This window comes from Rhipicephalus microplus, chromosome 6, assembly GCF_043290135.1.
Source record: "Rhipicephalus microplus isolate Deutch F79 chromosome 6, USDA_Rmic, whole genome shotgun sequence".
NCBI lineage: Eukaryota > Metazoa > Arthropoda > Arachnida > Ixodida > Ixodidae > Rhipicephalus > Rhipicephalus microplus.
The window spans coordinates 56937856-56963466 of record NC_134705.1 but is presented as its reverse complement, the minus strand read 5'-3'; the positions used below and the strand labels follow the sequence as shown (position 1 = coordinate 56963466).

General features: G+C 45.0%; 1 protein-coding gene across 1 annotated transcript in view; it reads right to left on the bottom strand.

Annotated features, from left to right (window-relative positions):
* LOC119165893 (uncharacterized) overlaps positions 1 to 20553 on the bottom strand; it is a 38728-nt gene extending 18175 nt beyond the window's left edge. The window contains exon 1 of the mRNA XM_075865988.1: positions 19875 to 20553. Coding sequence (XP_075722103.1) covers positions 19875 to 20543 — 669 coding nt within the window. The 5' untranslated portion in view covers positions 20544 to 20553. The remainder of the gene's footprint in view (positions 1 to 19874) is intronic.
* Positions 20554 to 25611: the final 5058 nt, after the last annotated feature.

The window sequence follows — 25611 nt, the reverse complement described above, 5'->3', positions numbered from 1 at the left end:
TAGCACAGCACGCAGCCTGAAAATCATAATAAATAATCGAAATCAGCTGAAGAGTCAGCTAGATCTTTCTTTTCTCTCGACAAATCACGGAAAGTAGGCCCAGTAAGCCCATCTATCAGCAATTGGCTGATTTGAACATAGCGTGCTCGGTTGTTACAGAGGTCGCCACGAGAGGCCGTCACTTGTCCACACGTGCGCACGCGATCGCACTGGGAATGCCACGCATTCGAAAAAAAGAAAAGAATGCTCAATGTCCCTAGGCACGAGTGCCTTTTCTCGTTTGCCCCTTTCATCTCTCTCTGCTCAGCTTCCAGTGCTTTGTCGGTATGAGAGAAGAGAGAATGTGATTGCAGCATGTGACAAATTTCTTTAACTCCGCTCGTACTGAACCGATTGCTAAAATTTTTGCGGCGTTCAGTTTGTGTGGTAATACGCTTGTCCAGTGAATTGATTTCATGGTTACTCAAAACTCAAGTGTTTCGAGGTCCTTGAAGAACCTCATAAACAAAACAGTTACAGATGCGACATAATTTTTTGCTTGTGTAGGCAAAGCACCCTTGGGGTATTTTATTCGAGAAGCTTCGGCGCTGAGTGGAAACTTTCAATACGCGGAAAAACGCAAAGCGTCTTCACTGGCGGACACTTGAAATGTTTGAACTTGAGGTGTTTTAATATTCACCGGAAGAGCTACTCATTTACGGCATCACTGTCTCCAGTTAAAGTCAGAAGATAAAAAAATAAGGCACCATATCCACAGGGTGAATGATGGAGAGTGGAGCGAAGCTTCCGTCCATCCATTCATTCTTGCTTCCTCCCGTCCATGCGTCCATCCCTGCGTCCGTCCCTGCGTCCGTCCCTGTGTCCGTCCCTGCGTCCATCCGTCCGTGCAGCCATTCACGCGTCCGTCCATGCATCTGTCTGTGTGTCCATTCGTCCATCTAGTCCACACTCCAAGTACCACCATCTCGAATCTTTTCATCATGTATGCGTCCGTCTGTGGGACCATCCATGCGTTCATCCGCCAATCCATATGTGCGTCTGTTCGTGCGTCCACACGTCCATCTGTGCGTCCGTCCCTGTGTTATTCTATGCATCCGCCCCTGCGTCCATCCATGCATTTGTCTGTGTGTCCATTTGTCCATCTAGTCAACACTCCAAGTACCACCATCTCGCGTCTTTTGAACATATATTCTGCATATAGAAGCACAGCCATCTAGCGGACATCCCAAGGACTAAACGACAGGTGGCACACGTACACTTTCTTACGGCTTGCGCTTCTTGTCTACTTCCCACCTTTAACCACCTCGAGTTCATGGTATATACTAGTTCAATGTAATCATGGCACTGCGGCCTAACGCTCACACAACCTTTCTAAAACCAAGGAGGTTTCACCAAGCGAGTATAACCTAGCAACAATTCCTTGTCAGATAGTGCTCATTGTACATGTCAATGGCAGCTAATTGGGAATGAGAGACAGGAGAATGCGGCTTTTCGTTAACGCACGTGCAGCTACGAATTTCTTATTTTCCAACAACCCACAGGAGAAAGCTCCCACCAGTACCACCTTGCAGGTTAAAAAGCAAGACTGGTTACGCACTACGACTACGACGAGGGGCGAACGGTGCCGCTTTTAGGAGCTTCGCCCCTAATATCCGTACTGGAATATTCATCACTCAAAAAAAGATGGCGAAAAGGAATAATACCTTCTTTTTCATGTTCACGAGCCAGCTATGCAGGGGTCGTTGTCACCACGTGACCTCTTTCTATATGGAAAGACGGCGTGCGGTGGCGGCGCTCCTGCCGCAGGAGAGAACTATATATTCGAGCGAATGCTGCCACCGATTGGATGACAGGCAATGTACCCTGTAAATGCTTGCTTCTCCAGCAGAACGCTAGAGGGAGCATGTGTTCCGATAGAACTAGAGTACAGTTACAGCAACAGAATACCAATCAAGAAGGGTGTAAGGCAGAGGACACATTCTCCCCAATGCTATTTACCGCGTGCTTACAGGAGGTTTTCAGAAGCCTAGAATGGGAACAGTTACGAATAAGAGTTAATGGAGAATACCTTAGTAACCTGCGCTTCGCCGATGATATTGCATTGCTGAGTAACTCAGGGGACGAATTGCAACTCATCATTACGGAGTTAGACAAGGAGAGCAGAAAGGTGGGCCTTAAAATTAATCTGCAGAAAACGAAAGTAATGTACAACAACCTCGGAAAGGAGCAGCGCTTCGAGATAGGTAATCGTGCACTTGAAGTTGTAAAATACTATGTCTACTTAGGGCAGGTAATAACCGCAGAGCCTAACCACGAGATTGAAGTAACTAGAAGAATAAGAATGGGGTGGAGTATATTCGGCAAGCACTCTCAAATTATGACAGGTAGATTGCCACTATCCCTCAAGAGGAAGGTATATAACAGCTGTATCTTGCCGGTACTTAGCTACGGAGCAGAAACCTGGAGAATTACAAAGAGGGTTCAGCTTAAATTGAGGACAACGCAGTGACCAATGGAAAGAAAAATGGTAGGTGTACCCTAAGAGACAAGAAGAGAGCAGAGTGAATTAGGGGACAAACGGGGGTTAAGGATATCATAGTTGAAATAAACAAGATGAAATGGACATGGGCTGGGCATGTGGCGCGTAGACAGGATAACCGCTGGTCATTAAGGGTAACTAACTGGATTCCCAGAGAAGGGAAGCGGGTTAGGGGGAGACAGAAGGTTAGGTGGGCAGACGAGATTAAGAAGTTTGCGGGTAGAAATTGGCAGCAGCAAGCACAGGACCGGGTTAACTGGCGGAACATGGGAGAGGCCTTTGTCCTGTAGTGGACGCAGTCAGGCTGATGATGATGATGATGACAGTTACTAGGACCATATACAGTTACTCTACGCTACGAAGACTTCTACTCGTCCCAAGCAAATAAGTGTGAAGTTTTCGGCACCGCTTTATTTCTACGTAAAAAATTGTGAATTTTGCTTCAGCGAAGTTAGGCAAAACCGGAAACACTGGGCCGAAGTTTCCATGCTTGACGGCTTTCATCATTACAGCAAAAATAAGACAAGGCTTGTAAAAGAACAGTTTCCAATTATAACCAATGTTGAATTTCACTTCAGTCTTAAGGGAAAGTAATGCGCTGGCACGGATAGCAGACTGTACCACACTCGCACATTGATGTGAAACTCTGGAGATTTGCAGACACGCAGCGTCACCTGTCGATGCAGTATTGAATACTGCAGAGCTTGACTCTCTTGCATAGTTTTCGGCGCCACCAGGTGCAGCTACAGCGTACGAATCAATGATGCAGCTAAATATTAGGTGTTTGTGCAAATTGAACACTTGAAGACGTGCTACGAATTTCGCTCCGCTAGTCGAGTGCGTCACTGAACCGCCATGAAGTGTTTGCTGGACATGGAGGAAGGAAAAAGCTGAGGAGAGGCCCCATTCTATCCCAATGCATTGCGAGAAGTGTGGCGGAAGTTAGGCGAGATTTATGGGGCAAACAAACCGGTATGGGGCAAAGAAAACAGCTGACGCTCCCTGGCATGCTCTCAGCGCAGGTTCACTTCTGCGCCGACTTGTAGCCCCGGCATAAACTTAACGCGTATTGTATGGTTTGCATGCAGTAAAATTTTGCGAGCACACCTTTGCGAAACTGTTCATGCGTGGAAGGCCCGAACACGGCGTGCTGAAATACTTCGTGGAGTGTTTTTGTGCAACAGCACAGAAAGCACCGTTACATGTAGTAATCAAAATCATTCTGCCCCTGCATCGTCGTATTCGAACTCACTCGGCAGTGACTTACGCGTTCTACTAGCCAACAGGCCTTATTTTATTGGCCGATTAGCAGTTGTTTGCTGACATATAGTCAGTGTGGCAACGCACTATTTTGAGAGCTTGCTTCGCAGCTATTCCATGCAGCCAGCCTGGTAGTTTACGCACTTGACGTCGGTAAGAAATCACCGCTGTATTGTATATGCGATCGGGCACGTAAAGTGTCCGGCTCCAGGGCACGGGCACAAAACTAACACACAGCGACCGCATATCGTACAATGCATACACATTGAGTGCGATAACAAGACAAGTTTATTGTCCTTCCGTATCAAAGACACAACTTCTAAGAACGCGACATGATACCTACAACACTAAAAAACAAATGTTCGCGTGTGTTCTGGCTCAGTTGACGCAATGAGTAAGAACCAACGTAGAGTACAGCGGAGAGCTCCACATGCAAATTGATCAACAGTGAAGCGAACATACGTGAAAAGTGCCACCAGGTACATCCGGCGGTGCACGCGATTCGCATCGGGTATACACTACAGCTGGGCATCGCACAGCTTTCCTAAAACACGCAAGAGAAACAGCACTCGTGCATTACCTCGCTGCGGGCAGAGAACACCTGTCACTCAGCTGGCGCCGCATCGAAGGCTGCTGCGGCGGCTGCTTGTCGGAAATAGCGAAGTGTTTTTCTGATTTTCTGCTAGGAGGTAGTGCGACTGATTGCGATGCGGCGGCTTCACGAATATGACGTCATTGCCTCTCCTATGTTTTTCCTTCCACCACGTTGCTGTTTGACTTACCAGAACGACGGCGAAAACAAGAGCAGAGGAATCAGTTGCGCGTTTTACGAAAAAAGACGCCGGTCGGCGCTACTGCTGCGTTGCGAGAGAGAAAGATATGGTGTGAAGAAAGGCAGGGAGGTTAACCAGAAAGCAAGTAACTTGTTTGCTACCCTTCACTGCTGGCAAAGCGGAAACAGAAAAGTAAGAAAAATTGAATGAGAGGCAGAGAGTGTGAGAGACGCCAAAACACACGCCACTAGAATGTCACAATCTTTCGACAAGACGGGTCAATTTCAGAAATATCAGGAGGGCCTTCAACGCTTTTCAGCGTAGTAATCAGAACAGCGAAAGCACTAGATACCGGCTGCTGCGATCTTGTTGGGCAAGCGAATTACTCGCGTTCTCCGCAGCCGCTCGCATGGTAAAATGTGACAATGTAGATCTCATGCTTTTGTTTTAAGTAGCCTTGATGAAAAACCAGGGTAACTTTGATTATGAAGTTTGAAATAGCCTCTGACTATGTTTCACGCCCCGCAAGAGTATAGTGACGCGTGCGATAAGCATTGCACATGCCACGACCACAGATATACGGAAGTTGTCGCCACCGCACAGCATTACGTACGTGGGGCTTTGAAGGCTCTACTAGGAAATACGAACACGTACGTCGTACAGGTAAATCGCAAAATGATCGCGGCCACATCGAGCCTTCTCTTGCAGTTTGTCGCCGCGATTGCTGGAGATATCTCGGAGTCCTGGGTTTCGCCTTTCGTTGTCCATCGAGAAAATGGACACGCGTGTGTCCCCATTTGCAGTATATACAAACAGAAGACAGCCGCACACAGAAGAATCTAGCATGCGCAATAAAACAGTTCGACGTACAGCAAGTGAGAAATCGATAGGGAATGCCACTTGAGAGGCGAAAGTATCCGGTCATTCGTGCCGGATAAAGCGAGCTTCGTACGGCTGATCGTAAAATAGATTGCTGGTGTATGCATTTCATCGCTTTGACATCGCGTGTCTGCCTACATTTAACGCAATTAGATGTTACAGAACCAAGGTCGGAGTGCTTGCTTCGATCTCGATGTCACGCGATGCTCGCTCGCACTTAAAATGCCATTTACAACACGCTGAATTAACAGAAACATAACTTGCGTTGTACCTTCACTTCGTTTTGGTGAGCTTCCTACTTTTCTGAAGCAAGGTTGGATTAAAGAAAGAAGCTTGTCAGGTGATTGATTTTCAAAAACCAGCACGGCCAATAAAAGAGAAGTGCCTATGCGCGTCCGCTTGCGAAAAGATCTCTTTGCACCACCCAGTTATGTCTGGCTGGGCGATGGTGCGCTGCTGGGGCGTTTTTCGCAGTGCTGCCTGGGCAGAGTCTGACGTCCATAAAGTCAAAACAGTGAACTGTTACACGGCACAAGGTTGACTGCGACTGCCTCAGATGAACTTTGACTGTCTTATTCGTTACATAGAGTAATTTTTTATAAATCTTGTCTCTGGTATACTTCAGTTATAAAGCCTTTTTTTAGAATAGGCACATCACATATTTTAACGAAGAAATTGCAGTTTCACAGATACAAAAAATAACTTGCACAACGAGACTCAATGAGGTTGAAGGAAACACCTCATACCTTAACAACTGACAACGATGTGCCTGCTTTCGCAATTTCGTACCTCACGAAGCCAAGCTGCACAGACACTTCGCGTGAGGTGCTATCGTATTCGTTGGTGAGTTTTTTTTACTCGTCGCCACATTAAGTTAATTGTTAAAAGCAGCATATTTCAAATTTTACCTTTGGCACACATACACAATAAAGCGAATTTAGGTGTTAGGCGCATGACGTATTCTACCAAAAACAGCGTAACGGAAGGAAACCGACAACTGGCACGTCAAGTTTGAGTGATGTTATACGGATCAAGCCACAATTAAACAAATGACAATCAATGGCCTGCCTTCGTCATTTTCAGTCACAGTGAGATCTTTGTTCTGCCAGAATATTAACTGTTTAAAATAATATGGGATTGTGTTACTCAATCACAAGTGTGTGTGTTCCTGTACTGTAAAGCAATATTAGGAAAGACTTGAATTGTTTGCGTTTTATTTTAATTATGAAGATTGTAGGAGTAAAGGTAATTTATCATGCCAAAACACAGAAGTTTTTAAATACATTGCATGCTTTTCGGTCTTCTTTAGCCGGGTGAAATATGAGAAGGTGATTTCAACGCTAGAGCAAATACAACAACAGCAACGACGGCAGCAAAAAGGTTCTTGTCTTGTGTGGACGCAGCTATGAACCGTTTCATTTCTTCCCACACAATACTGCTTGCAGTAACTTTAAATGGAATTTACGCCAGTGAATTTTACTTGGGGAGGCGGTAATCCTCTGAGCACAACACCTTAAGTTTCTTTATACTGGAAGGTTTTTCAACTAAACGAAAAAAATTGAAATACGAAATTATCCGAATAGAAAAGACTTGATTCCATTTACACTTGTGTGTATAGAATTGTCCTACAGAGCATCTCGTATTTTCTTTATTGCAGCCAATTGCCAAGTGCATTGCAAACGTAGCAGGGGAGTCACCGGACAAACCACGCAATGTTACTCAGTTCGCTTGCGTGGCCCCAGAGGAACCAGACAGCGCTCTTATACAGCTAATCAGAAACTACCCTGCAAAAAGATTTCCCACGAGTTTTCGGCCGAAGCTGGTGGATATTCCCGGCGAAATCTGGCTATAGGTGGCAGCATTCTCTCTGCAGTATTGTGGATAATCGGTCGGTGGCGCCTTTACAAAAACACTTTGCGGCGCTTTCTTGCTTGCACTATGAGCCGATTGTCGGCGAATAAAATGAGTTGACTACAGCTTACTGATACTACCTATGCTCCTCTTAACTTAATCGTTGCATGGGGCCTATGAAACGTTACCGTTAAAAGCGAGTAAAGCATGTTCTATCTTTCGAAGGGATGCTCGCCCTGGGTGACTGTCTGCGCTCTGCCGCACTGAATCGTGCTTTTAGGGGCGAAGCTCCTAAAGCCGTGTGTCTGTACATGCTTGTCTTCATCGGAGAGCGACCACCTACTTCTATGACTCACAGATAGACAGAAAAACAGACGACAGACAGAGAAACACACGGCTGGATGAATGACCCATCGTAACCCAAACGTAATTACCATTCCAACACGTATTACTGATACCACTTCTACTCTATTAGACTTGTTTATCACAAGTATTACAAACAATACGTTACAAGCAGGCGTCCTGCGTGCCCCGATAAGTGATCAATTGCCCATATATCTAGTCATAAAAAACATCACCTGTGTAAGGAGTCAAATCCTTCCTGCCATTCACTTTCAACAAATTAATTCGTGAACGCTATCTTCTTTTAGAGAGGAAATTAGAACTCTCAACTGGAACAAAGTTCTATCTAGTTCTTCTGCTGACCTTGCTTATGATTGTTTTATTGATTCTCTATGTTCAGTGTATAAAAAAACATTTTACTTACAAAGATTTAAAGAGACTAAAATGGGAGCGCAAATCTTCGATTTCTTCCGCAATACTCAATATGATAAAAGAAAAAAAATAGGTTGTCTCAAGAGTTTCCGATAAAGCGAGACCCGGATAAATTTAAAGCTTTTAAAGTATACAGAAATAAACACACTAAACTACAAAAACAAGGTAAACGCGATTATCACTTCAAGATGTTTGACGGTGTCACCGATTCTAAGCAATTATGGAACAAACTTAATGCTATCATATCTACCAAACAAATGTCAAATGATATTAGTGAGCTGGTGATTGAAAATAAAATATACAAGGGCGCAGTACTAGCAAACAAAATTAGCGAGTACTTTACCTCACTAGTTGACAGTAGTCATAACTGTGATTCATCAGGTTATTTGCCTCCTGCTTTAAATAATTCTGTGTTTGCAAATCCTACAGACGCGCAAGAGGTCATCAGCGTTTTTTAGCATTTCGAATTGAGTAAAAGTGAGGAGATACATGGCTTAAAATTAGAACCTATAATATACATTTTAGATCTTGTATGCGCCTGCTTAGTACATATTTATAATCTCGTGTTCACCATTGGGCTGTTTCCTCAGAGAATGAAAAACGCTAAAGTAACGGTTATATATAAGGGTGGGGATAAAAGCAATTGAGGAAAGTACAGACCAATTTCGATTTCACCAGTTTTCTCTAAGGGGTGTGAAAAACTTATTTTCATTCGGTTATCAAATTTCTTTAATAAACACAACATTATTACGCCGTCACAGGTCGGTATTCAGTCAGGCCTCTCAACCGAAAGTGCCTTACTATACCAAAAGGAATTGATTTTAAGGAATATAGAAGCAAAAAAACTTTCCCTAGGAATATTTCTAGATTTCTCGAAAGCTTTCGATAGAATAAACCATGATATTTTGCTAGAAAAACTTCACTGTTATGGATTTTGCGGTACCGTTTTAGCTTTAATAAGAAGCTACATATCTAATAGGAAACAATGTGTATCAATCGATCGAGAGCTATCATCATCCATGAACGTTAAGAATGGCGTACCTCAAGGTAGCATTTTGGGACCCCTATTATTTAATATTTTTATTAACGATATTGTACGCATTGACAGCTCTGTAGATTATGTAATCTACGCGGACGATACGAGTATATTTTTTCAGGAGAAACGGCTAATGACCTCATTGTTTCTGCTAATGAAATACTAAATAAAATATATGCCTGGATTGTGGCAATTTCTCTACACATTAATTGCTCTAAAAGCAAGGCTGTACTGTTCCGTGCGAAAGCCAAGTCATTTGGAACGTCTCACAAACTGATACTTAATAACGTTGAAATTAAACTTTGTCAAACAGTTAAAACTCTCGGCGTCCATTTCCACGAACACATGGCATGGAATTACCATGCAGAACACATTAGTCACAAACTTTGTAAAGTTCTAGGTGTGCTGCGTTGATGCCGGAACATACTATCTGTGAAACAAAAAAATATTAGTGTACAATGCTCTTTTTTCTTCACATTTACAGTATTGTCATCTGGTCTGGTCTACAGGCTCTAAAGAATCTGTAAAAAACCTGGTCGTGTAACAAAAAAAGTCCTTGCGGTGCATTGAAGGTGTATCATATAACGCACACACTGCTTCAATATTTGCAAAATATAGAATTTTAGGAATTAACTGTTATTACGAATACCAGGTTTTGTCAGCTTTTAAATCAGAAATACGCAGAGGAAGTATCTTTTTACGCACCTTGGCCACCTTGCAACCAAACCCTGCCAGTCGTGTTACTCGGTGTACGGAGACTTGGCACGTACCTTGTCTTCGCACAAACTATGGATTTGAAACACTACGTAACCGCCTTCCAAGTGTGTTGAACAAATGGAAACAAACAATTGATAATCTGCGTATATTGTCTAAAACTGAAATATTAAATCGGATGTGCTGATTGTGTTGTAAATGAATGTTGGGTGATTTCTCTACTGGTTATTCAGTTTTTATTCTTTCATGCATTGCTTTGTTATGAATATTTTTGTGTGTATTTTAGAGTTGTGATTCTATTATTTGCTGTAATGGGCCACATGCGTGTTTCTTTTTGCATTGTCGCTTTCCGCTGCCTGTAACTTTTGTAACTTTTTGTAAATTTGTTGTTTACATTTTTTTCTGGGTGAAGGGGCCAGTCAAGCTGTGAATTGCAGCTTTCTCCCCTTCGCACCAAACCGCGTAAACAGTGTATTTTCGTGTAATTGTCACGTGGTTTAATAAACTCAAACTTCAACTCAAACCCGAAGGGAACAGGCAGACAGATAGACGGACAGACAGACAGAGAGACAGCCAGAGAAACAGACAGACAGACAGACAGAGAGACAGAAAGACAGACAGACAGACAGACAGACAGACAGACAGACAGACAGACAGACAGACAGACAGACAGACAGACGGACGGACGGACGGACAGATAGACGAATAGACGACAGAAAAGACAGGCAGAAGGACGGACGGACAGAGAGATTGAGGAACTGCCGGACGGACAGGCATATATATAGACAGACAGACGGACGAACATATATATATACAGATGGATGGATGGATGGATGGATGGATGGATGGAATATCCGAGAGATTGATGAATGCACAGACAGACAGAAAGACAGAGAGACGGACGGACGGACGGACGAATGGACAGAGAGATAGACGGATAGACGACAGGAAAGACAGGCAGAAGGTCGGACAGAAAAAGAGATTGAGGGACTGCCGGATGGACAGGCATATATATAGACAGACAGATGGACGAACATATAAATACAGATGGATGGATGGATGGATGGAATATCAGAGAGATTGATGGATGCACAGACACACAGACAAACAGACAGACCGACAGACAGACAGACAGACAGACAGACGATTGACGATATATCTATAAAACCCTCCGCACCTTCGCTCCACCCATCATCATTCACTCCGTAGATATGGTGCAATTTTTAAAGACGATAGTCTTTCTTGGGGACTTTCAACGCAAAACTTTTGGTATGTCGGTCTCTCTGTACATTTCTGTTCACTCATAACGGTACTCTGTTCACTCTTAACGGTACTTTGAACGTCACCAAAGTGGCCGAACGATTCACCAAACGTCCCACCCTATCCGCAGCGCCCACCATTATTCCTCAAGATTCAGCGTTCATACTTGTGCGATTGTCAATTAAAAAGCAATTATCGCGCATATCTGGGGCACCATAACAACCTGTCCATATTATGTATGTGTATTTTTAGTTTAAAATGCATACATAAGTAATTCTAAGGACTATAGAAGTTATCACGCTGCGCTTACGATACAACGCTTGCACGAAAAGGCAAGTGTTTCCGACGCTTTGCTGAGACTACACGGTGGTGGAACCTACCCGTCGCTTTGCGTTTTACACCTTATCACCTCAGAGACGGGCACGCATGCCGCGCGCTCTGTTTTCCAGGATAACTATCAGATCGTAAAAAAATCCTAGAAAGCCCGCTTATCTTTGCGAGAGTTCAGTACCATCGTTCGCCTGTATACGCGTTTTATTTTCACTTTTTGTTTACCTTTAATGGTCGGCCAGTATTTAGGTCTAGTCAAGAAAGCTTAGTGGCTGACGGTGCTTTGTGCTACATTGTGTTTACCAAGTGTATAGACAATTTTCAGAACCAGTGTAAGTACAGAAACCTTGGAAATGTTTAACAGGAAGCTTTCATCGACAAATCACATGCGTGACAGTGCTGCAACAAAGGCCTGCTCTTTTATTGAATGTGCATGTTTTAGTTTTTTTCTAACAAAAATAACCGCTACCTTCCGACGGTCAACAAAAACTTCACAGAAACGCTTAAGATATCCCAAAAAAGATTTTTATAGTGAAATTATACAACAATAAATGTAGGTGATGCGGCCTCAATAAATTTTGAACGTCTGGGCTGTTTAAATTGTTCTTATGTCTAAGCACGCGATTGCGCACGGCAACTGCGATTGCGCACGGCAATAGTGAAACGGTGCTTATCGGCGTAGACAGCACTTGCACAGAAAGTGTAACGAGTCTTGAGGCTGGCGGTGAGAAGTGACATAAAAATCAGAGCGGTGGGCCAGCAGCACGCACTCGGCGCTTCTGACTAAAGAGGTGGCCCAACACGGCGTACGGTTATTCTTCCTCCTTACAAAGGTAATAAGTTTATATAGTGGTATATTGATGAGACAAATACAACTAGGGCTAATCGCATAATCAATAAAATACAGTGCCGTAGTTTACACCTACATAAAGCCTTCAAGTACTTGGCCGAGAGCCTCGTTTTTACTTACAACCAAGTAGCTAAAACACTACACTCACATCTCAGGTAATAGTCCTCGTGTTTTGGAGGATGTCAAGTGCACTTTATACAATGCGCTTGAAGCAGAAAATGGCACCCACTTTGAAATTGTTCTGGGGAATGGAGAGTGCGATGAATAGAAATAAAAGAAGTTGAACTCGTGCACATGTAAATTTTATTACAATCCGTTTTGCAGCCGATCAAGACGAAGTGCCTTAATAAGTCGTTTTGGGCACATGTACAATAATTTACACTCCCGCTGACACAACCGAAGAATTCAATTTTTCAGAACGTGCATGATAAACGCGCACACGGAAGCATGACACGGCTAGCAGGCGACGCTTGTAGGAATCTATACTATGGCCCCCGAGATGGCGGGTGCGTGGTGGGTTTCTCTCCGGCTGTCTCAATCGCACAGAAAGAACCTCTTTTCCGAGATGAGCGTGGCCCGCTCATTTCTCCGCACCACGGCGCTGCTTCGTAGGGTCGAAAAGGCTGTCACGCTGTTGGCCAAGCTTGCATGGGGCGGGAAAAAAGGGGTTTTGCGCTTTTATACACCTTTGCACTCATTTGAGATTGTCGGGTCAATGGCTAAAAGAAACAAAGCCCATTTTCGGCGGTATATGCTCTCAAATGAGATTATTTTGCTGTAGATTTGCGCCACCCATATTACAGCAGTTATGTTTGCGGTTCCTTTGAAAGAGACTCGCGTGTGCTCTAAACCTACTGCACTTCAATGTTAGGAGGCTGTATAGTATGGAGGGCACTGGCAAAAAAAAAGACAACCAGATCAACAAGCATAGTCAGAAGAGCGTTACGTGCTACGTTAAAGGGTTCCACTCGAATAAAGGGGTTGCTTCTTCTACCTTTTCATGGAACTAGCAATGCTTTTCATTGTAACGCCATTTCGAAAATCCTCTCGTCGAGCCGCAGAAGCAGAATACATGGAGGGAAGTGCAGGCAATCGCCACGCCTCTAGACTATGTCTAAGCTGAACATCTAGCTGAGACGACCACGGGCAGGTTACAGGCATGTTTCAGCCTATTTGGCCGCCCATTCGCAATGCGAATTTTGCGTTGTTCAGTGGATACATATTATGGGAAATACAAGAATGAACATCGAAAGGTTTTGCTTGTTCAACAAGTACGCAACACGTGTTCAGAGTTTATGTGCCTGGTATGAAGCACTGCAGTATTACGTAAGCAGTGACAATTTGCACTTTTTGTTTCTGTAGTAGCATATCTCTGCAAATACTTAGCTTTCCTTAAAAAGACGCCGTCAACTTCATGTGGGACTATTTGATTTGGATGCATTCGAGAGTACCATAAACTAACTCACAGGACACTGTTATTGCCATTGAGCTACCAAAACAATCAAAATCCAGATGACGAAAAAGGAGACGATGAAAACTCACGCACTTTCACTGTGAAAGACGAGGGGAGTGGATGTAACTCGGATGATGGAAGCCTTATACAATATTCCGTCAAAACTACTTCACACATACCTTATTTCAATGACATGACCAGAAAGAGCACTTAGTTATCTAGAGCGCAATTACGCTTCGGTTGACCACGTCATAAATATTCGCACGCAAGGAAAGAGTAAAATTATGAGTCAGGATGGAGAGGCAATATGATTCAACGACAGTAATTAGTCCACCTTTCTCCCGTAAAAGTTGCCAATACGGAACGTAATAAAAAGAGTAATACTGCCACAGACCATTTGATGCCTCTTTGCAATTACCTGCCAAAGAATGCAGCAGTTATCATGTTTTTCTTCGCAAATCATACCAAAATAAATGCAGTGTACGTGGCAAATAGACACAACGCCAGATCATTGACCGGTTCTAACCTGCTTTGTCTTTTTGCACCTCTTCTAGCCGAGCGCGAGGGCCATAGTTCCTTGCCACTCTCTATCGCTACATTAGGTCATGACTGCGAGCGTCAGAGCTGCTGAAACTGTCACTGGAGGGTGGCACTGGGAGTTTCGTGGGGGTTGGTCATGAGCATGCTGTCACATGTCTTGTTAATATGCCAGGTACTCTGGTGGATGACACAAGCTATGTGGATGGGGTACAAATTGCTCCTGACAGTGGGCTGAACCAGTGGTCGCTTTTTCTTTGTCCGACGTCTGGAAAGACAGCGTGCCGAGAGTACAAGGGAAACTGGCGAGTCTATGTCAGCGAGGGAAGTTGACATTGGGGCAGGCGACTCTGGAGGAAAATAAGCCTCATCTTCTTGTCTCATATGTCCGTTGTCAGACACCAACGTAGCATCAGGGAACTGCTTGAGTCCATTGTTTGTAGGACTGCATGGCAAAAAGGTTTTCGTTCATAAGCTGCATTGTGTAGTAACAGCCTCGAGGTGGTGCTTCTCTAGAGCCCTGTTCTCGGTTGCGGCGAGGTTTGACTTTGCGGTGCAGTCAATCCGTCTAAACGTAGCGATGAGCTTGGTGTTCCAGTCTGCCAAGGACATCTGGCTCACGCTTTCATACCTGTGTCAGCTGCGGCTGCATTTTGGAGGCGATCTATGACCATGCTCCACTTCTGCTCTTCAGTCTATGAATATCGAGCTCCGAGAACGTCGACAGTGGCAACCCATTTGCTGGCGTCACACTGACAGCCGCGAAAGAGTGGGAGTTCGAAGGCAGCCAGCAAAGTTGCTGCGGCCAACGAAGCAGCGGAACATGTCGACGCGAGCCAGCTGATTTGGTGGAAAAGCTCTGCGTGGGTGTATGAAATCTTTCTATGGCTCTTGGGTGAACTTCCTCTGTGGTCTTGCAAGGTGCCTGCAGCCAACGCCTCATCCATCACGTGCAGTCCTGGCAAGGTAGCAGAGAATAGCACTAAATTCGATGCTGTGAAGACATTGATCGCAGCGCGGAGTCTCGTGATGTTCGGGACAGCTCGGCGGGGCTTTCAGGCAAACCACAAGTGGAGCGAGGGGTGACGTCGAAGGATATGAAGTGCTCCTTCAGTAGCGTACTCACTTCGGCACTATTCTTGGCCGAGAATGCTTGAACAGCCCCCCTGACCGGTTGAGGTGGCGATAGAGCATTGGGGTGACGTCACGGTGGGAAGCGTAGGAACCGGTGCCTGGCAACAGAGGCCGCGTGGTGTCTTAGAGGCAGTGATATACGCCAAGGCAGGCTGAACGACATTCGTTGAAGGCTCACTGTCTGAATGAGTCTTGCGGCTGAAATCCGCATGAAGGGGAGCATACGTGAAGTTCTCGAACAAATAAAGCCCGTACGCCTTCTCAGACGCAGGCGACAGAGATGTTCCTGTGAGGTGGCGTCCTGGAACCACCGACGAGGCATTGACACCACTTGCGAATGGTTCGATGGGTAGGTGCTAAAGCAGTTGGGTCGTGGAGCTCATAACTGAAAAAGCGTTGATGGCATCCCGGTTGAACAGACCTGCGCTGCTGAAGATCCCCGAGGACCAGTATTATTTATTTATTATTATTTATTATTTATTTAGTACCCACAGCGCCAGAGGCATTACAGTGGGGGAGGGGTTTACAGTCAGTCTGGACAGTTCAATATTTTGTCATATATAAAGCGTGGAAAACGGTAATAGCAACAACAACAGCTACAGCAGATCGACAACATAAGTTATTCACAGCAGTATGCAGTATATGTGAGAAACAAGAACACTACAAGGTTGAGTCACTTCAACAGGAAAAATAAGTGATTTGATACCGGAGTATAGCCACAGTTCCCTTCTGCATACAGTGTGAGGACAAAAGAAAGAAGAACAAAAGATAAGAACAGTAATACATACAGTACGTCCTAAAAAGATCAAAGAAACAATCATTTCAGCAGGGCAAAAAACATCTCATTCGAAACTACGTTGACGATGTCAGCAGGTAACCTATTCCAGTCGTGGATTGTTTTTGGAAAGAAAGATTTCTTAAAAAGTTCCGTGCGGCATAGAACCTCTCTTACTTTTCGGTCATGGTCCACGCGTTGGGACCTATAGTTAGGCGGTATTATATATATGTCTCTCTGTATGTTAATTGTACCATAGTAAATGGAATGAAAAAGCTTCAGGCGCAGCTTTCTGCGTCGTTCTACCAGGGTATCCCATTTGAGTTCTTCCTTAGTTCTTGTTGCACTGAAATTAATTGTGTATTGACGGGACACGTACCTCGCACCGAGATTCTGAACTCTTTCAAGTTTAATAACGTCGCGCGCCGTCGTAGGGTCCCACACTACACAAGCGTACTCGAGGACGGACCTCACGTACGTCTTGTAGAGTAGCTCACGTGTGGACTGACCGAATGCACCAGAGTTCCTGCGAATGAAGCCCAGCATTTTTCCCGCCTTTCCGGTTACGTAGTCAACCTGCTTCTGCCACGATAATTCTGGGGTATACCAAACACCTAAGTATTTAAATTCGGTTACTTTACCAATTACAATGTTATTCAGGGTGTAGCAGTAATTTAGAGGGTTCTTCTTTCGAGTGAATGTCATATTGACAGTTTTCGTGAGGTTTAGCTGCATGCGCCACCTAGTGCACCATGTGCTGATTCGATCGAGGTCTTGCTGAATCAGGTTGAGGTCTTCCGTACCGTTAGTGATCCTATAAACCACACAGTCATCTGCAAACAGCCTCAACTGCGATGTCAAACCGTCGCCAATATCATTGATGTACAATAAGAACAGCAAAGGTCCCAGGACGGAGCCCTGGGGTACACCAGATGAAACGCTTTGTGCCCGTGACCGAACCCCATTTACAACCACGAATTGCCGGCGTAACGTTAGATATTCTTTAATCCATGAGACAACCGCCGGATTTATTTTATATGTGAGCATCTTTTCAATGAGTAATGAATGGGGTACTGTGTCGAAAGCTTTCCTGAAATCGAGGAAAATACATTCAACCGCAAGCCGTTTATCTAATGCAGAAGCAATATCATTTGTGAATTCCAATAATTGGGTAACACAGGAAAAACCTTTACGAAATCCATGTTGGGCTGACGTAATCGCAGAATGAGTATTCAAGTGAGCTACAATACTCGTGAATAGAATGTGCTCCATTATTTTACATGCAACGGATGTCAGCGATATCGGGCGGTAGTTTGAAACGTCGTTTCTAGGGCCGGACTTATGAATAGGGACCACAATACCTGCTTTCCAATCATCAGGAAGAGAAGCTTCGAGTAGTGACATATCAAATATAACTTTCAAGTACTTTGCTATCGATTCAGCGCATGATTTAAGCAGGAAATTGGGTAAGTCGTCAGGACCACACGCTTTAGAAGAGTCGAGCCTTCGAAGCAACGATTCAATGCCGTGTGTACATATGACAACATCATCCATGTCGCTTATCGTTTCAAGTACCGGTGGGACGTCTTCAGAAGGCATTACTGCAGGAGTGAAGACGGAGCAGAAGTAGGCGTTAAAGCATTCTGCCTTGTCAGCGTCTTCGCGAACAATGACGTCACCAGACACGAGTGGAGGGATAGTTACAACATCCTTGCCATTCTGCCTCACGTGCTTCCAGAACACTTTCGGTTTATCTTTTAGTCTTGTTTGAATAGTTCCCGAATAACTGTCTTTGGCAATGCGTGTTGCTTCTTTAACTTCACGAGTTATTTCTTTCAGTTTTTTCTCTGTCTCTTTTGAAGGTTTTCTGCAATAAGCGCGATAAGTTCGTTGTCTTTTTTGTGTGAGCTGGCGCAAGGTTTTCGTAAACCAAGGCTTGCTTCTACCCTGTCTCGCCGTCAACACCCAAGTTGGGACGAACAGCTCACGTAATTCGAGTATTTTCTGCTTAAATAACCGCCACAGCCCGTCCACACTCCTACACTCGGCTTCCGTTTCGAACACTACTAAATAAGCCTGTAATGCTTGATTTATACAATCGAAATTGGCTTTTTTATAATTGTACAGTTTTCTGTTAGCATGGTTTTTTTGTTTTAACATAGGCCAGCGACATCGTCGACACGACAGCGTGATGGTCGCTTATGCCAGGAATCACAAGCGTTGACTGAACAAGTTCTGGTCGATTGGTAAGCAGAAGGTCTAAAATGTTGTTTCCCCGCGTTGGGGTGAGGACTAGCTGATGCAGAGCATGCAGGTTGACCATGTTCATCATTTCTGTATTGCATATTCCAGTAACTGTGGCGGTGTTCGATGCATCCCATTTCAAGTCCGGTAAATTGAAGTCTCCCCCAATGACCACGGTATCTGAGTGAACTTCATCAATCGCACTTTGAAGTCGAGTGAGAACATCCGGCGATGCATTAGGGGGACGATAAAAGCTACATACTGTTAAGGCGATGCGGTTCGGAAGTTCTAGTTTGCACAACACTACTTCACTCACGCCAGCATCAACGTCAATCTGGGAGGACCTAATGCTACTATCAATGAGAATGAACACACCCCCTCCATGACCGTTCCTGTCTTTTCTGTAGCAGGTGTAACCAGTTGGAAATACCTCGTGGTCACCAATGTCAGGATCTAACCAGGATTCCGTACCGAGAATCACGGAAGGCTTAACAGTTTCTACTAAGGCGGAAAATTCATCTCTCTTATTCTTTATGCTCCTGCAATTCAGCAGAAGAATACTAATGTTCACAGAACTAGACTGGCACGGTCACTTCTGTGGGGTCACATGCATTGTTGCATCATCGCAGACAAACTTCTGCCCGTTCAAAAGAAGGTAATCGTACCTAAGCATAGCTTTCGCGCCATCCTGTTTTTGTGCTTTTGCATATTCCCACAAAATTTTTCTTTTCTTTCGTACTGCTTCGGAGAAATCTTCGGAAATGCTAGTCGTAGTGCCTTTTAACTTTCTTGCATTGCTTAGGACATGCCGTTTTTCTTTGAAAGATGAAAATTTTGCGATGATGGGTCTGCTCCTCCCAGCTCGAAAACGTCCCAACCGGTGTGCCCTTTCTATTCCTATAGTGGGTATTCCTAACTTCGAAGAACAGATATCCAAGATCTGTTTCTCACACTCCGCATTTGTTTCGTTGGCTCCTTCGTCGGGTATACCGTGAAAGATGAGGTTGCACCTTCTGCTGCGGTTTTCAAGGTCGTCAACCTTTGACGTTAGAGACTTCAACACTCGTGCTTGAGTCTCACATTGTACAACGCACTCTGCTAAAGACGATTTCATTTCATCAAGGTTTGTGAACTTAGTTTCAAGGGATTTGATACGATCACCTAGATTGTTTATAGCGAGCTTGTTTGCAGCTTGAACGGTTTCAATAGCATTTAGTTTATCCTTGATTATGCTTTGACCTGCTAAGAGCTGCTGCAGTGTCGCCTCGGTGGACGGTCCCGGATTCACCTCTACGTCGCCACATATTAGCAGAAGTAAAAAATAAAAAGAGAAGCGACGCAGCAAGCGAAACTGTTTCCGCGATCGGTATTGCGTGCATGAATGTGACAGAATGCAGTCAAACAACTTTTGGGGTGAAACCGGCAAGAAAAAGGGGAGCAAGAAAGGGGGTTCCGTATGACTAACCTGCATAAGCAGTAGGAACAGCGTGAAGCGTACTGCTGCAGCCATGCCGGTTTCACGCCCCACTGACGCACTGAAGAGTCCCGCTTTATGAAGCTGAGCGTTATCGTCGAGCCGGTAATCACTCAGATTTTCACTGGCAGGAATCGCACATGCGCCGGATACCGGAACGTCTGGTGGCGTCATCCCGCTGTCGTCATCAGGTGCTACGTTGGTTTTAAGGGTTGTTCCTCGTAGTCCTTGCGTTGTGGCTCCTTCCGGTGGAAGAAACACTGCGGCTTTCCTGGGACACTGTCTTGCAGAAGCGCCGTTAACCTGCATAAGCAGTAGGAACAGCGTGAAGCGTACTGCTGCAGCCATGCCGGTTTCACGCCCCACTGACGCACTGAAGAGTCCCGCTTTATGAAGCTGAGCGTTATCGTCGAGCCGGTAATCACTCAGATTTTCACTGGCAGGAATCGCACATGCGCCGGATACCGGAACGTCTGGTGGCGTCATCCCGCTGTCGTCATCAGGTGCTACGTTGGTTTTAAGGGTTGTTCCTCGTAGTCCTTGCGTTGTGGCTCCTTCCGGTGGAAGAAACGCTGCGGCTTTCCTGGGACACTGTCTTGCAGAAGCGCCGTTAACCTGCATAAGCAGTAGGAACAGCGTGAAGCGTACTGCTGCAGCCATGCCGGTTTCACGCCCCACAGTACAGGTGGCTTGAGCCACATCGTTAAGTTGACGGACTTCACCATTGTAACGTAACAAAACGATCAGGCGTTGTGACACGCCTGATCGTTGGCTGGTTGTTCTATTCTGCTTCCTCTTTCTCCTCCTCTGCTAGTCGAGCATGAAAGCTAAAGCTCCTTGCCACTCTTTATCATTACAGCAGTAACAAAAAATTACTTTCCTTCAGTAGAGCTAGAAGATCCTGGTGGTAATTTTTTCTCGTAGGTGGTAAAAACTGATGCGCACGTTAAAATACCGTGCACTCTGCTGTCTTCCGATGTTTCAGCCACCACCGGAACCCTCACTGAATGAACCCTCTTGTAGCAGCTAGGCGCGCAAGGCGATACTTGTTGGTTTTCCTAGAGAGCTGGGCGATTAGGACGGGTGGAGAGAAACGCGCCTGCTCCTGCCATCTCGGAGGCCATGTCTACAATGGCGCGCTTCAGCCAGCTGCCGACAGGCGACGACTCCACTCGATTTCACCGCCATTATGATACACAAACTTTTACGAAACAAAAAAGACGTGATTTTTATGAGACGGAGCTTTCTCATGTCCTACGTTTGCACAGCCAACACGAAACACTATGCTCGAAGGCATGACCCTATTCCATATCCAGAGTACCAAAAGTGCTTTCAAACAAAATCCTTTGATGTCACTGATTCGCTAGTGTTCATAAAACAAAAAATTTATCACAGGCCGCAGAACAGTCTGCCTGCCATGTCTTATGAAGTTTGGCATATTCGATTTATTTTAACATAATGGTTCTGCATCGCAGATGCACCATAAAATCTCTTAGCAAAGTGCAACAATAGACGACACCGTTTGAAGGGGCCCTGAAACACTTCTTTAGGTAACCATGAAATTGCTTCACTGAAACGGATCATTGCCTAGCTAAGTCAACGCAGCTAAAATTTTAAGAATCCTTTTAGTACGAGCGAAGTTACAGAGAATGGTCGCACGCTGCAATCACTTTCTCTCTTCTCTTTTTCCGGCAAAAGCAGTGCAGGCTAAGCAGGCAGGGATTGTAGGGGTAAAGCAAATACGTCACGCACGCCTTGTGACCGTGAGAACTTTTCTTACTTTTCTTCGAATGCACTACTTTTTTATGTAATCACTCGCGTACGCGTGGACAAGTCGCGGACTCCCATGGCAATCTCTGTAACAACCAAGTGCACCATGTTCAAATCAGTGAATGAATGGCTGATGGATGGCTTGTTACGTGCGATTTTGAGCGTTTTTTTCTCATTTCTCGGAAGGAGAAAAGGCAATTTTAGGTGACTTCGGTAATTTGTAATCAATTCCAGGCCGCGTGCTGCGCTATATTTGGCTCGCGCGTCTTCGGGAGCCTCTATTACTAGTCGGCAGCGTCTTCGCACCATGCTCAAAAAGTGTTAAAGGGCCCTATCAGTTCTATGTCTGTATATGCTGCTCACTTTTGAAGACGATAGCCTTTCTTGGGGACCTTCTATGCAAACATTTTGGTCTGTCTGTCTGTCTGTCTGTCTGTCTGTCTGTCTGTCTGTCTGTCTGTCTGTCTGTACATTTGTCTGTCCACTCTTGACAGCACTGGGTATTTCAAACGGCCGACCCCATGCGCAGTGCCCACCTATGTTGCTCAAGATTCAGCTTTCATCCTTGTGCATTTGTCGAATAAAAAGCAATTATTGCGCCTGTATGGAGCACCATTATAACACGTATATATTCTGCATGTGCGCCTTTTACTAGAGAAGACATACACAAGTAATTTTAGGGATCATAGCGCTTAACATGCTGCGCTGACCATTCAACACTTGTGCGGAAAGGCTAGTGTTTCCAATGCTTTGCTAAAACGGGACGGTGGTGGCACCTACCCATCGCCTTGCGTTCTACACTTCATCACCTCTGAGGCAGGTGCGCACGCCCGTCTCAGAGTCAAGCGCTTTGTTTTTGAAAAAAAACTGCCAGATGGCGGTCATATCTCACTAGTGACGTGAATTGATGCGCTCGTTGACCTCCGCTGCACGCTCGAGGCACTCTAACGCAGCGCCTACAGAACACCATTCACCAATTTTCTTGAGCACAACATCAAATGAATGTTTTGTTCACTCTCTTCACACACAAGACTACCGTCTTTCGACGACAGTTGCAGATTAAATGCAGTTACGGGGCCTATTTTATTTGTTATTTGCGTTCCTTTATTAAACGTTTTTATTGTGATATAATTTATATGAAATTATCGGCTGAATTTCGCCGCCGGCGTCGGCGTAGGCGGCGGCGTCGATGGCACGCACCATATATGTATACATATCTATACATATGCAAACGCAAAAAAGTAAATAAATTCAGAAAAAGACTGTGGCGTGCGTAATCGAAAGTGGAGCTTCTGCGTCGTGAAAGCGAGGCGTTAATGACTGACCTACCGAGGGGTACCTTCTTTAAGGTTTAAACGGCAAGCTATTTATATCTACTACTAACCACTGTTGGTGTGCATCTTGGGGGGAGGGGAGCTATCGTGTATTCAGCATTATCAGCAAGATGGCGCATTGAGCGCGTGGCGGCTCTCATCTCTCACACGTACTTTGGCTTACGGAGAGTAGGGTAGTGGACGATCCCCCGCGCGTCCTTTTCTCCTGGTTGGGAGGATCATACGTCTTGGATGGTGTTGGTCTTGCACTGAAACAATTCTGTTGCAGTTACGGGGTGCATAAAGGTCACTGCAATCATTGGACAGCCTCTGTTTGCGAAAAGGGCACGCTTTTCAGACACAGCGAAGTAACTACTGAGACGCCCATTCGTGCTCATGTATACCTGTGAGTACGTTTCTTACCGGGTTAACTGGTGGAACATGAGAGAGGTCTTTGTCCTGCAGTACACGTAGTCAGGCTGATCATGATGATGATGACGTTTCGTGCGTCATTTTTGCGTGAGAAACGCAGGGCACCTTTCGATGTGCTTGCCGATTTGCACGGGACCTTCCAATTTGTTGCTATTACATTAAAGGCTTCGTTTTTGTGGCAAAGGTGCGACTATTTCTTAATATTAACACCTGAGGTTTAATGTATCAAACCAACCGCGTGACTTTGAGAGACGCCGTAATGAAGGACTCCGGCAGTTTAAACCACCCAGGCTTGTTTAACACGCACAGAAGTCCAAGTAGACGATTTTCTCATGCTTTCGCATCCATCGACAAATCGACCACCAAGGCTGGGATTCCAACCTGTGACCTCGTTGATTTGATTGATATGTGGGCTTTAACGTCATAAACCCACCATATGAGTATGAAAGATGGCGTAGAGGAGGGCTCTAAAAATTTCGACCAGCTGGTGTTCTTTAACGCGCACCCAAATCTGAGCACACGGGCCGACAGCATTTTCGCCTCCATCGAAAATGCAGCCGTCGCAGCCAGAATCAGATCATGTGACCTGCGTGTCAGCAGCCGAGTACTTTAGCTACCAGACCACTACAGCGGGTCATCTTATGTCCTCTAGGTCAGTAGTCGAGCAACCTATCGCCTAGAACACGTTGGTGGATTTACCGAGAATATTTCAGGCTGGAAACGTGAAACTTGTTTTCCAGCACATGGCAGCTTTGCTTGAAAATGAACTCAGGGTATATATATTGTATATGAAAATTAAAAACATCTTGTTTAATACATGTAGAATCACTTCTTGAATATAAGCAGCTGCTTTCGGCCTACTCACGAAAGCAGCTGTTTTTGAGGAACGTAAATAGAAATTGTACATGAAGTCCAGTCAACTACCTGAACATAAAAAAAACAAAAAGAATTGAGTGTGTAGTAAACACAGGTATGAAAACCATATGAGACTGAAAACAAATTTGTTTGTTTTGTTGAATGCAGTTGCACATACTTATATGTTCCAGAAATGTGTTTATTATTGTGAAAGGTTTATTCTGGCCTAACACAAACATATTTCAAAAGTGAATACATGTTTAGCCACCCATGTCACTAACATTCTTTTTATACACTGCTGACCAGTGAGCGAATAAAGAGCAGTCCACTATGCAGATACATCCTGGTAATATTTGGCTGGAGGCTGCGATATTTAGATGCAATGTTCTCTTTCACTATCCCGTGTAACGTTGTTCCGCGCGGCCACACAAGCCACCTCGCCGACTGTGTTGGAGCGGTGCAAAGTAGGCCGAGTCACAGCTGCGCAATGACATCCCTCTCTCCCTCAGCCGCAGCAGCCGCCGACGCCTCCACCCGCTCGCAATAAGTTTCTCTTTCGCTTCATCCTCTCCGTAAACCGCAACGCTTGACCACGCGTCGATTGGAAACACTAGATAGATTTACTTGCGCGTTCGCAGCAGCCGTGTGGACATGGCCAGGCATTGAAGATGGCTATCAGGCTGCGTCCGTAAAGCTGCTCCGGACTCGCAACTAGATCTGTCTACTCTTTAGGCTCGTTTATAAGCGATGAAACTTACACAAAACCTAACCCCTCTCTTGTGTTTCTGCGTTTCAAACAAAAGTTTACTCGAGTAAGCACTACATTGAGTTTCGCTTTGAATCATATTACCAGCACCTGTGTTGGCACCCGCTTTAACCAGGTCAAAGCAATGCACACCGCTGCTGCTTCACATCCCATCAGGGTTCCCTTCGGGGAAATGGTCTATAGTTTTTTTTTGCTGATTGTAGTTTCGCGACGAATGGAACATAATTTCAGTTTTTATACGTTTTATTTGATAGCATTGATTTATATAATAGCAATTACACGGAAATCTAGATGGTGTCTTGCTGTCGCCGTCATGTTGTGTACAGAGACGAACTTCATAGAACGCCTTGATGCAGGATGCGTTTGTCCCTTGGGTAATAGCACGCTATCGGGTGCGTCAAATACGACTGAAGCGCAGGTCGAAGAAGCCAGCCCATCTCCGCCTCTTTGAGGTGCATGCGATAAGATATCGCACCATTTAGGCCAGCTGTCGAATGTTCTAAGAGAGAGGAAATGCCCTGGGTGAAAATAGCAAGGTGTTCACAAAGACAAGTCAAGCCGCAACTGTGACACTTACTTGAAGGGTGCGCAC